The sequence below is a fragment of the Pomacea canaliculata genome, linkage group LG3 (genome assembly GCF_003073045.1).
Source record: "Pomacea canaliculata isolate SZHN2017 linkage group LG3, ASM307304v1, whole genome shotgun sequence".
In the NCBI taxonomy this organism is placed as follows: domain Eukaryota; kingdom Metazoa; phylum Mollusca; class Gastropoda; order Architaenioglossa; family Ampullariidae; genus Pomacea; species Pomacea canaliculata.
Genome location: NC_037592.1, coordinates 38,508,824 through 38,522,464, shown reverse-complemented (window position 1 = coordinate 38,522,464; position 13,641 = coordinate 38,508,824). Strand labels below are relative to the sequence as shown.

The 13,641-nt window shown below is 39.4% G+C and overlaps 1 protein-coding gene across 1 annotated transcript in view; it reads right to left on the bottom strand.

The window, feature by feature from the left end:
* Positions 1–945: 945 nt before the first annotated feature.
* The window catches only part of LOC112559667 (E3 ubiquitin-protein ligase HERC2-like), a 63,551-nt gene continuing 50,855 nt past the window's right edge, over positions 946–13,641 (bottom strand). The window contains 19 exon segments of the mRNA XM_025231002.1: positions 946–2,949; positions 3,142–3,354; positions 3,674–3,779; positions 4,258–4,420; positions 5,329–5,463; positions 5,640–5,834; positions 6,109–6,250; positions 6,771–6,854; positions 7,168–7,550; positions 7,736–7,831; positions 7,955–8,094; positions 8,518–8,647; positions 8,971–9,094; positions 9,278–9,455; positions 9,974–10,188; positions 10,553–10,751; positions 10,935–11,206; positions 11,724–11,849; positions 13,081–13,223. Of these exon segments, the coding sequence (XP_025086787.1) occupies positions 2,677–2,949; positions 3,142–3,354; positions 3,674–3,779; positions 4,258–4,420; positions 5,329–5,463; positions 5,640–5,834; positions 6,109–6,250; positions 6,771–6,854; positions 7,168–7,550; positions 7,736–7,831; positions 7,955–8,094; positions 8,518–8,647; positions 8,971–9,094; positions 9,278–9,455; positions 9,974–10,188; positions 10,553–10,751; positions 10,935–11,206; positions 11,724–11,849; positions 13,081–13,223 (3,317 nt within the window). The 3' untranslated portion in view covers positions 946–2,676.

Here is a 13,641-nt window from a genome sequence, read left to right as displayed (position 1 = left end):
AAGATAACAGATGGTTACAAAAGCCTCAGTTTTGTCTTCATTCAGCTGTAATTTGTTTCATCCATTCCTTCACTGACGACAATATTCTCTGTAGTAACAAACTGCTGTAGCTTAGCTCACATATAGAGCCAGACACAAGTACTCAGCAGCCACCATAAGTTTTAACAAAATTTAGAAAATTAGTACAAAAATTAATTAAAGCTACTGTAGCTGTAATTTAAAATGCAAAGCTAAAAAAATTCCCTTTTGCACTGTATGTATATATGCCTACATATACACTTTTTGGAAACAGGATAGTATAAATCTTTTAACGTGAATGAACTAATCCTGATTATGTCAAACCTTTCCTACCTAATCCTGCCATATCCAGAATTACAGCAATGTGTACATACTATTTTACTATATATATACCATGACGAATCTGTTATTTTTGCAAAAGAACTGTTAAGCCAGTTCAAGATTTCACTCACTGACAGAGAAAAACTTGAGACTAAGGGGCATGATTATCTCCCTTAGAGCACTTTTTTGGCATAAAACCTTGCTATGTCCATATTGCAAATAGGTTATTTGGGACTGATGACTGAAATTTAAAAGCTTTATGGAGCATAAATGGACTGCTTAAAGCATGACAAGAAATTGCTGAAGACTGACAGCAACAAAAAACAGTGGTTGTCATTGTAAAGGGTCCACACCAGGGAATGTATCAATGGAAGTGATACAGACCGCTGGTGTGTGCAGTGTTCATGAAAGAAGGGGCCAAAGATGTAACTATACAGGTGATGGAGGAATGGAAATTATTTTTTAATTAGCATGATGCCACACCAAGCTCTGGGGAAACTTCCAGGAATGAAAACAAGACCATTTGTTTACTGCACAACTGTCTTCAGCCATTCATCCCCTTGACATGCCATAGGAATTTGGTAGCAGTTGCCCATAAGTCTCCTAGATTTTACTGACAGCAACACTTTTAATCTTTTGTCAATACAGGCATCAATATTAATCTGCCATTGTTACCAGAGGCAATAAACATTAGATCTACTGATGAGAAAATCACGTATTTAATGTTTTTAACTGCATGTCCTGCTTGATAACAAACTTTATGATGAAGTCTACTCAGTGGCCTGTGGCTGCTGGTGGACACATGATCATGAATGATGATGTGTCTACTATTAAACGTGTTAGATGTACAAATATGTCGGACAGATCAACATAATACACAGAGACAATCATTTAAAAAAAAAATGCATGATAAAGTCATCACAAAAATCACAGATGTGCCACAGTTTCAAACTGTGAAGTAAATACCATTTGACAAGAATTTATAATACCAACTGTACATTCAAGACATTCTGGAGATTTTGATGCCATTGTAATCAAATATTTATGATAGCCATGTTTTTATGATTAAGATTATTTTCCCAGGTGCATTCGTTCATTCACACATAAGCATTTCAAAACAGATTAATGAAAACAGCACACATAACACTATAAACAAATGAAACTGTTTTCTTTTATCACAACTGCTGAATTACGTAAGTCTTAATAATGCTGCATCTTAATGAAAAAATGATGCTGATTATGCTGTCTGTTCACTGAAGTATGTAAATAAAAGTGTTATCTTTGGAGGACTAGGGGTAACGTCAGCTGCAGTTTTTAAAGTCTGATAGTGAAATCATTCCAAAGAAACCCTTTCATCCACAAGAAAAATTTTTCATCATTATTTTGTGAGCAAAGTCCTGGCATATTTATATGCTTTACAAAAATACAGTTAAATGCTAGGTCATACTAAGTATGAAGGAAATAAATTGCAGCAAATGAAATCTACAGGGCACTAGCTAAAGAGTGTTTACCCTTCATAAGGTGTGGCATCAAGGAGCAAGAATAGGTGATGACCACATCCATACCCTGTTAACATAGTGACAGCAAATAAGTTTGGGGGTGTTTTCATTAAAAAAATAAATAAATAAATTACTGATGCTTAAGCAGCACCAGAAGATGATGTCCTCCAATGTTGTATTGCCTCAGGGCAGCCACGACCCACCATGAAAGCTGTATTCTTAAAGCATGACGTATGATTGCTCACCAAGCCTGATAATATGACTGGAACACAGCCATCCACAAGAAACGTTCTGTTAAACTAGTACTGATGATAGGCCAGGATGTTCATGCTAGCAGCATTCTGGCAAAAGACCATAAATTAATTGGTTCCATGTCATGTCTGGTCTTCTGTTTGCCAAATTCCTGAAGATAACAACTAGGCTCTACATCAGCACTTCTATCAAGTCCTGTGAATTTCAGAAATGGCAAAAGATAAATCATTCACTCAGACGAGCTCGTTTCCACATTTACAAGACTTGTGAACAGTTTTTTAAAATGTGAAGCGTTTTAGCAGGCTGTCAGGCTTTTTTGGTTCACATTATGTAAAAAAGGTACTGGTTGATACAGCCTAAGTATAAATGGGAATTAAAGCAACCAGTTGATGCAGCCTCAGTTTAAAATGCCTGAGACAGGAAGGGAGAAAGCTGGATCTTATGGCAGTTCAGCAGACGCATCCCATATAATGACAAAATTGAATGCTGACGTGTTCTTGACAAATGGTGATCACAAAAAAGATGACTACACGAAAGTTCCTGCATCACAGACTTGATCCTGAATAACACCTGACATTCTCCTTGTTTAACTGGCTTCAGAATCGACGATTTCACCATCAGATTCAATGCTGTCCATGTCTGACTCTTCACTAGCTTCTGGTGTATCATCATCCAGGGCATCTGCAGTGAGGGCCACCCGAGCATAGTCGTCAGTGTCTATAGACTTGCAGAAGTGAATGGCGTACTTCAATTTCTCCTTCAGGACAGCTTTGCATGAGTAGCGCGGCATTTTCAGTAGAAAGAAGCAAGTGTAGCTTTCTGGCAGGAAATGATCTGGAGGATTATATTTATCCAGCACCTGAAAACAATAGTTTATTTATTAAGTCACATTTGAAAACAACAGCTTTTTTTATTCAGTTGCACGTCAAAATAGCTTAGTTAATTAGTCACAAGAAAGCATTTGTCCAAACTAGTTCCCAAAATGCACTAAACTCAAGATATGTCAGAATTAGTAACATCAAAGACTAGCATCATTTAATGGAAGTCCTACCTGCAGAACAAAGTCCCTGCCACGGAAGTCAGCAATTGTGCGGGGCAAGCGTGTGCGACCCCAAACGAAACGAAGAAAGAGAGATCGTTCAGCATTGCTGAATTCGTCCATTACTTCCCAGAACCACTGGACCAGTGGAGCTGTAGCCTCAATACCTTTGTAAGTTGCCACAGACTTCAGCAAAGTAAGAGGAATGTCTGGGCTTCCACATACCTAAAAGTATGCAATGAAAATGTCTAGACATTTTGCCTTCAAGCAAAATAAGCAAGGTAAGCACAAGTTTTGCATCATGTCCATTACTTAAAGGCAAGATTATTATTTTTATAAAAACTAAGGTCAGCTCTGCTGACTTGCAGCACAGCTGTTTTGAATATAAAGAAGAAAAAAAATAAGCTGTAGAAAAACTCCCTAAATAAATGCTTAAAAACAAGCAAAGTGTCTATGCACAAAACCAATTTTTACTTATCCTTCTCCAATTAATCAATATATAGTAATGAGAGCATGTGTTGAAAACAAAAGAGTAACAACTCACCATTGTTTCAAGTTCAAAGCCTGTGAAGAGTGATAAGAGTGGAACAGGGATGACACGCGCCATGCCTTCTCTTACCCACTGGATCTGCTGATCAAACTCGTGCAGTCTGGTAACAGACATCACAGTCATCACAGACAGATACATCAAATAAAGCCTCTTTGCAAATTTTATTCCCTTACATTGTTCTCTCTTAATAATCACACCCTTGCAAGCCCCCATACTAATAGTATAATTGATTCATTCATCTGTATCACTGCGCACATGCACTTACATAATGTATACCACATGACTGCAGTATTCATACACTATACAGAACATGGCTATAGCATCCATACATTATTTAGAACATGGCTGTATCATCCACACTCTATACAAAACATGGTTATAGAATCCATACATGATACAGAACATCCTAATAATTAAATCACTGTGGATACAGGCTGCCCAACGAATTTTTGACAAAGCCTGGCTATACATTTATTTCATCTTTGGTTACTTCTGGTACTGCTTTTAAAACTTAAACTGTTATTAAGGTTTTCAAACCTAGCCTCATAATTATGACACTGTGCTACACACACACTCACCTATAGTTGATGGCCATCTTGATGTATTCTTGGCGGTTGTCAGGTGTGATTCTGGTGTGGCGGTGACTCAGGTGAACTTCCTGGCCGTTAGCACTTGGAACACTGAAAGGCATGTCAGCTGCCAACAGAGCTTCATCCTCCATCTCCTTGATACACATAAGACCTATCAACACATGGGGGAAAATGTAGGTAACTTACAGCAGTGAACATATTTTTATTATTTCACAGAAAAACATAGAATACACACAAACAGCACATTATATACGTACATAAGTATAACCTATGTAGTTAAGGTAGTACAGTCTTTTCACAGCATGTATCTCATCAAAAACAGGTATTCCATGGTATTGTACACAAGGTCTTTTTCTCTCCTAGATGCCCTACCATCCACATATGCATATAAACGCATGCCTGAGTCTTACAGGCCATCTCCTGTCATCGAAATAGGAAATCTGCATTGTTGAAAAAAGGCCAGGGAAAAAACACTGCGAAATAAACTTTTAATCGCTGACTCGACTGTAACTCAATCTCCTAACGGCGAACAATTTACAGCAACCATAGCCATTGCAACAACAGTCAAAGATGGCGACCATCAGCTAAGGAGCGGTGGTCTTAAGTGCCAATGCAGATGTCAGTGCACAAGAAAATTTCTCACTTACACAGGGCTTCTGCTAAGGCTAAATTCTTTGGGGTCCCAGGAACCTTTTCAGAAAGAAGGGACCCCATTGTGAAGGGTCCTCCGAACTTTTAATGCGTACTGTACGCAAAGCAGCTGCTCATTATGAAAAAGCTGTGTGAAGTTACCAAACAGCTTCAGCAAATGAGGGTGTCCATAGAGGAAATTTGAGAGAACAACTTGATCTTAAGTGACAGACTGTAGTGAAAAATTTTAATCAACACTTTTGACAGTCCTATTTACACACAGATTTCATCAGTTACCTGCCAGATATGCATGAGTCAGAACAACACATGCAACATAGTATTCAGGCAGGTATAACAATTACCACTGTCATCTAATATATTCAATTTGTGTACACCATGTCCTCTATGATGGTCTGTTTTCTGACTAACCAGGCACAAAATCTTTGTCCATCTCGGTGAGGTCAGCAATAGTCAGAGGCATGCCCGCCAGCTGCTTCCAGGTGGGTTCTGCAATGCTGAGACTGAGGGGACTGCCGCTGCGAATGGCAATGCCCATCAGGATGCCTGAATGACAGACACCAACAGTGTTCAAATATTACGAATATAACTTTCACATGAAACATGAACATAACTTTCACAGCAAAGCTATGCTTCTCTGAATTCAACATATCTAAAAAATGTAATACATCCATTATTGTCTATGCAGTTTTGAAATGTTCTGTGTGTGGTAAATCACTGACCTAAGAAGCGAAACATATTCTGGTGTACTGCTGATCTCAGACTGGGATCAGGGATGAAGCAGTCACGATTTGCCCCTGACTCATCACGACCATTAGGAGTGAAGATGAGCAGTGGCAATGAGCCATTCTGGAGTTCATCACACATTTCCGCAATAGACTCACTGTAGCCACCTCCACAGTCATCAACACTCTCCCCTGACAACAATCCAATCATTGTCAAATGAAGAAGCCCATTGAGGAAACTACAGGGCATTCAATTTTGTCTCAGTCATGAGTTATTAGTCAATATAAATATATCTTTACAAATAGTTTATCATAGTGACAACAGATTTAGTGATACAATGTGGCTACACAAAAATTTTGCTTTGACAATGAAAGCAAACCTTAACAATTTTCTTATTACTATTTGATGTGGTTTAACATGCAAAACTGCCTGGAAAATGCAGCAAAAAATGCAGATGGAACGCACCTACAAACTTCACTTTCCAAACTCTGTGAGGCAGCATGAGGCTATCAGGTCCAAACACACTCATCTTCTGTGACATTTGACCGAAAACCGACTTGATCCCATCTGGACCTGCAAAACCACCTTTGCTCCTTGATTTTTTGACCTGTAAACAAGACACACACACAAAATCAGGATAATGCAGCAGGCAGATGTTTTAAAAGCAATGTGTGGACGATGATACAGAAATCATGTACACAAAAGGCATTGTCTCCATTAGGTTTTGCCCTTTGGCTTGGTATTAACTTTGTCTCATGGTAGCATGTAACCAGTTTAACTTAATGATTAAATCTTTTCTTTTTCTGCCTAAATGTAGGTTGATTTTTTGTGGATTTGGATAAGATTGTTCCTTTTAAGAGCTTTGTCAGAACAATTACTTTCCATCATCAAAAGCAGTATTGTAATGAACCTTTTTATTAAAAAAAAACAAAACATTCAGATGGGAAGGAAAAGGGAAATGGAAAAAGATGGATAGATGATGATTATCATGGGAGTACACAGATACTAAACTTAAATACAAATCATAAAACTTTTATTGTTATACTGGCACACCTCAAACACCCATCTAGCAACGTGTGCATGTCCATATGTATGTATGTCAACAATTCATGCAAGCTGCCCTGTACCTGCATCCTGTTCAATTCTACTACAGGCCCATGTTGTTTGTCCCGAACCATTGTTGCCTGCACCACCTTTCTGAATGCAGCTTCCTGTTACCAAGATAGAATAATAAAGAAAACTTAAGCCACATTAGAACAGAATGCAGCTTTGACTGGTAGCCACACTAGCAAGATATAGAGCTTTCTCCTCTTTGTGAATAACATCATTTATAGCTTTCTACTCCTTGTCATCATTTGTAGCTGTATTCAGTGCACATGCACACTCAGGTATGTATAGATATAGGTTTGGAAATGTAAGGAAATCTAAACATATCCATCTGTAAATACAAAAATCAACATCAATGAACAGAAATATAACATGAAGGTTTTCAAATGCATATATGAAAAAAAAAAAATCACAAACCTTTGCTGATGAAACAAGAACACCACGCAATGCGTCAAGTCCTGTGGTTGTATCTTCCTGCTTTTCTACGACTACAGAACCCATGCCCACCCCTAAAATTCTACCACCTCCTTCGCTAGCAGCAGCCATGTCACTGCCTGCATACAAGGTGGTGCCTAGGCGGGGACTGTCTTGAAGATGGAACATGGGAAGAGATGGGCAGAACAGGTCGGAGAAGTGGTGCAGAAGCACCAGGCGGTTGCGCAGGGCAGGCATTCCCTGGTTCACCAAGTGGTTGAATTCCATGGGCACCTGTGTCGGCAAGCGACCAGCACTGACTGGCTTGTGTGTGGACCAGGCCAGACTATGGGCAGAGCCACAGGCCACTCTGTTTATTTTCTTTCCTGAAACACAAAGAATGTTTCAAAATAAAGGGCTTCAAGTACTTTCAGTCTCAGCAGGTAAGTGCAGACGTACATCACACATGAAAATATCTTGAACATTTGCTTGTGCATTTCTTTTTTTTCTGCCATCTTTTATGCTTAGGAATAAACTTTGTGTGTTTCAAGACTTTCAATTTGTGATTTACCTTGTAGAGCTGCCACCATGCGAGGTCTCTGAATGGCATTGGTAGTCCCATCTCCCAGCTGTCCTTCATCATTGTCTCCCCAAGTAAACACTTCTCCTACATGACAAATATAACTCATCAATAATGTTAAAGTGCTTTATTATTACTTACTGCTCATCTCTCATTAACTAAAATCACCAATCACAGCAAGCATAGAACTGAACACAGAACTGTGTGTACCTGTATCAGTGCAGGCTACACAGTGCAGGGAACCACAAGCCACATCGATGACCTTTTTGCCCTGTAGTGCTGACACCCGTCTAGGCCTTCTCACATGGTCATCTGTTCCATGGCCAAGTCTGTGGTAGTCTCCCTTGCCCCTATTTTAGTAAGTTCAGATCCACACTAGTTCAAATTTGTGGTGTTTCTTCAGGATACAGTAACGAAACATATCTCACAAAATTTATTTACACATTATGTCCCTAGAGTGACAAAATATTCAGACCCCCATCAGTTTACAAATAAATATTTTCACAAAATCATATCAGTGGAACTTTAAAAATTACTTAAAACTTAAAATCTTATCAGATGATCATTCATAATTTTTTTTAAAGTAAGTAAATTACAAACTTACAAAATTATGAATGATCATCCTATAATCATCTTCAAAACACAAAGCATGTACTTTGCAAGATTACATCGTGAAAACCCAGTCCTTCTCAAGAATTACCTCCCTGAAGTTTATGATAATACTTCCTATTCTTGGACAACTCAGATAGTTATGGTTATTCCTGAGCTCTCACCATGTGTACACAGCCCCTGATTTTGACAGTGCAACTGAAAACTGCGACCCACACTCCACTTTGGCTATACCCAATCCTTGCAGGGAGTCAATCTTCATGGGAACCTTACAACCATCACTGCCTCCTCGACCTTGACAACCAAAATATTTATATAAATATTTGCGTAAAATGTAAGCAAAAGCCTCAAAGTTAATGACCTTCTAATTAAAGAAAATTAAACCTTTCCAAAAACTTTCCAACATAAAATTATTCCCTCTATAGTGCCATGTATTCTCTAAGTAAAAGATATTGTAACTTGAGGCATTATCTTATATGTCACCAAACAAACATCTGGAGAAATAACACTACCATAAAATCATAAAAAGTACAATAGTTAACGTGTCTAAAGCGTTTCTCATAAAATCAAAACAGTTGAACAGTTAACTAAGAAACAGTCAAGCAGTGTGTCCACACCTAGTTTTCCATAGTCACCATCTCCCCAAGACCACACACTGTCATCATCAGTGATACAGAGAGTCTGTGCATCTCCGCTGCCACAAGCAACATCAACAACTCGGTAGTTCTTTAAGGCTTCCACCTGGGTCAAGATAAAGTAAGGAAAAATGGTAGATAAGCCCTTTTTAAAAATCACCAATATTTTTTAAATCTTATAACCTGTCTTAAACTGAGATGAGAGAAAATGTCAAGAATCTGCAAACTGCACTGACCAAATAAAAACTTGTTTGGGAAATAAGAACACAAGAAAATAAACCCTGCTTACCTGCTTGGGTCTTGGCTGGTCTTCACTGTCACCATGGCCAAGACGACCGTAGCGGCCCTTGCCCCATGTGTATAATTCACCTGCTGATGTGATGCATGCACTATGAGCTCCTCCTGCAGCGACATCAACCACTTCTTTGCCTCGCAGTGACTCAATGACACGAGGACGATCACAAGGGCTGCACATTTATGAAACAGCAGAATATGCAATAGGAACTAATTTTTATTTACCAACACTAAACAATCAAGAGTCCATAGGGCACTGGACATGGCTGGTTTACTGTGTCTAGAACATGGCATGTGGACGGAAGATCTCAACCCTTTCCTTCTGCCACCATTTACTTCCCTGATAAATCTGGTACCCATGTCTTCTGGAAAGATGAAGAGGCACAGGGAGTTTTAAAGCTGAAGGCCTGAGTACACTTTGAACCAGCAAGCTTGTGCTCCACAGTTAAGTAGCTTAATCACCATGCTACAAAGCTTTGTATGCCTGTCGCTACCTACTGTATCTTGACCTTTCCCTTTCTTTCCTTCATTCATTATAGACATTACTGTTCTCAAAGTCACAGAGTAAAAAAAAATATTGCAGGAAGAAACAAGCAAATGATGCAACTCAGGCCAGAAAACTGCTAAATATGAAGAATCTAAATAATCTGGATACATAAATATATCAACATCACAGGGAACAGCAGCCTACCTGCGATTGCCATGGCCAAGTTTACCATCTTCGCCCTCACCCCAAGAGTAGACCTCTCCCTCAGCAGACAGTGCTAAGCAGTGTTTGCCTCCAGAGTTGACAGCAACTTTTTTGATGAACACATGCTGAATGGACTCCAACAAGGTTGGGGTAGCAACAGAGTCAGTCCCACCGATGCCAAGCCGTCCTCCAGCACCATAACCAGTGCCATAGACCTGGTTTTCATACAGAAAAATGAAACAGAGTTTACGACTTCAATTTTGTTTATGATTTTCCTCAGCATACACTATCAGAAATTCATTTACAGGGAAAAAAGATGCAAAACTTTCACATCAAATTCTTTCTGATCAAGATCTTCATCATGAAAACACATTTACAGCACAAAACAAACTCTGACAAATGTTTTTAAAACTAGAGGCTGTCACACACAAAAATTTGTTTGGGTATGAGTGAAGAGAGAACAGTAGAATGTGGTCATGAGGAAGAAAACATCAGTGCACCCACACATCTACATGTACCCAACTGCACATGCATTTACAGATGTTTTGGTGAGGTTGACAGCAAGAGCAAAAATCTCACTTTTCCATCTGCTGTGACTGCAAAAAGTGTCTGTTCTCCACCAATAAGCTGGATGGGCCGAAGACTGGCCAGGGAGTCACAGCTGATTGGGAGCTTGACCTTTGCTCCCTCAACTCCACCTAGTTGACCTCTGTGGTTGTGTCCCCAAACCCAGATTTGTCCGCTGCCACCCCAGGACAATGTCCAGTCATCTGGTTTTCTGTAATGAATAATATTAGGAACTACTATTAGACTATACTTCAACTGTACCAAAATTTAAGACCAGACAAGTGAGATTTTTAGACCTGTTGTAAAATATCTCTACTGTTTGCCTCTGATATGTTCATCACCAAAGAATTTACTGTTGACATGGTACAAGTCTAGAGGCCAGATAAATAGCCACCTGTTCAACCACTGCAGAAGCTGCTCATCTTGCTCTTGTTTGAAGATAACGTGGTCTGTGTGGTCTAAACTGCCAGACTCCCCATCACTGGCAATGTCCAGCACCTTCTTGCCAACTTCCTCTGCAAACGCTGCTGGAAGAGTGGTGCGTTTGACAATTGCTGCAGCAACACGAGCAGCAGAGCAATAGCGGCGAAACCATGCCCACTTGTGGGCTTCTGAACAGCAGGACAGTGTGTCAAGGTTGAGGTCGCAGGCAAGGGCCACCAGTACCTGTTGACAACATCTCAGCAATGTGTAAATATGATATAATTTCACGTACCATTGTTAAGCAATGCAACACTCTTTTCAAGAAAATCAGATATCAGTAGTCTACGAATGCACAGATAAAAAAATATACCAAGATTTTTTAGAGCATTTAGAGCGCTTGAAAAAAACATCAAGACCGGTTACTTTACTGACAAGCAAGAGTAGAAGGAACATGAAAATAAAATACTTCTATTTTATGTATATACTATAGAATGACATCCCATCTCATCACTAGCAGTCTCTGAAACAACTGAATGAGTCACAAAATCTAACCTGAAGAAAGTGGCTTCCATTGAAACATAAAGGTTTAATAAGTAACATTCAGCAGTCTAGCTAGACTCTTCATGGTAAACTAGATCATGTTAGAATGTTTTAGAAAACTTAATTTCTCTTGCAAATTCCTAAGTTAGATACCAAGTGATATTCAGTGTTTTAAATAGCTGAAAGAAATACCTCATATAGTCTCTGTTCTGTGACTCACCTTGAAGAAAGGGCTATGCATGAGGTGTTTTCCACTGCGCACCAAGGGGTCTTCATATTCATACTGACGCTGCAGGGCTTCTGGTAAGCCTTTCACCAGTGCAGTTAGTGCTGAGTCACTCAGAGCCTGCCACAGGGTGGAATACAGAGGAACAGCTGAATGCAGACACTAAAACTCAACTTCTAATTCCTTTAGGTAATGTTCGCATCATTACCTTTAGAAAAATTAAATGTTCTGACAAATTACGTATTTAGCCATTTAGGAGGACACATCTGCTGTAAATAGGTAGATGGATGAGTCAGAGGTCAAGGCAAGTGGAAGTGGTTGGTTATGTGGGGTTACACAAGAGACAAGGATTTGGAGAAGATTCAAGACCCAAATATTGTGGACAATTTCAAGGCCACAGATGGAGGTAAATTCTCCACACTGTGGTGAACAGTGATGTAGAAATCCTCCCTGGAAACATCAGAGGTATTACTTTTCAACATCCCAGGAACTGAAAGGGCATTTTAGCTTGTGATAATGAAGAAACAACCATGGGTCACAAATGACATCGTAAATCCCTGATCAAAAGATGGCATAGAAGAAAGAAAGAAGCAGCTTCCAAATACAAAAAAGTGAACTGTGCCCTCAGGCAAAGGATAAAGGCAGGTAGGGAAATCTGGATGAAAGGCCAGTGTCAGATGAAAGAGGAGGTGTGACAGCAAAAAAGGCCTACCAAATACTAAATATCCTCACCAAGACAGGTCAACACATGACCTCAGTCACTGAAAACAGCAACAGACGCCTTCTCACAAAAGGCACTGTTGTGGCCAGCAGATGGACTAAATACTACAAAAGCCTGTACAACTTGCAGCTGAAGACAGATGCTAACATCCTTCAAAACCACCAGACACAACACTTTATCAAAGATTGTCCTTCAAAGTATCTGGTGGAGACCACAGGAATATGTGGCTTACGAATACAAATGAGCAGACTGGAGAGGATGAGTGGCAACCTTTGTCAGCTGCCGTGACTACCATGTGCTCCCCACAACAAGAAGTTTCAGTCTAGGGAGAAATGAATGAATGTCAGAGGCGGATATTTCACACTATGATTCTAACAGCATATGTGACACAAGAGGAAAACAACAGAATCCAAATTATTATTTCCAAAGAAGGAAGGAGAAGTGGTAATATTTGTGACATGTAAGAGTAGGAGGAGAAAAGAGTGGTATTTCTGACGAGTAAGAGCAGATAAGAAACAGTGTTTCTGACAAGAGTAAAATTTGGGGAAGGCAGAAGTATTGAGTTTTACTTGAGTAAGAATTAGGGAGAGAAGCACCTGTTTGTCTGAGTTGAAATGACAGGAAACTCACCAAGTGGAATGGTCGAGTCAACTCTGGTTCGGGGCCTTCCATTGCTGGACTGGAAAGAAGGGCATTGACATTGACGAAAGAGCCACAGTACATAGACATCAGCTTCCTCAGTTTGTGAAGGGCCCACATTCTTTGATGAGCACCTGTCACCAGCAGCAATAACAATGTCATGAATTTTCAACAGGGTTCAGCAGTTCAATGAAAATACATTAGCAAATATTTTCACATCATACTATGAAGATATAACCCACCTCTATGAATAGAGTTAGAGAAGAATGTTATGCTTGAAGTTAGGTTTGTAAACTGCGAGGTATGCACAAAAACTTAAGCAGGCTTCTATATCAAGAAGAATAATGGTAAATCAGAAAGTAATGCATGAATGCATGCATGCGTGTGCACACACACAAATACACACGCACATACATATGCTTTCTTTTGCTTTTTTTTCATTAGTTCCATCATTCATTAAACTCAGCTTGACTATCACATTTTTTTTAAAAATGAATATGCAATATGTGACATGTGAAGCACTGTACTCAAGATGCCCTGTGAACTCAAAAC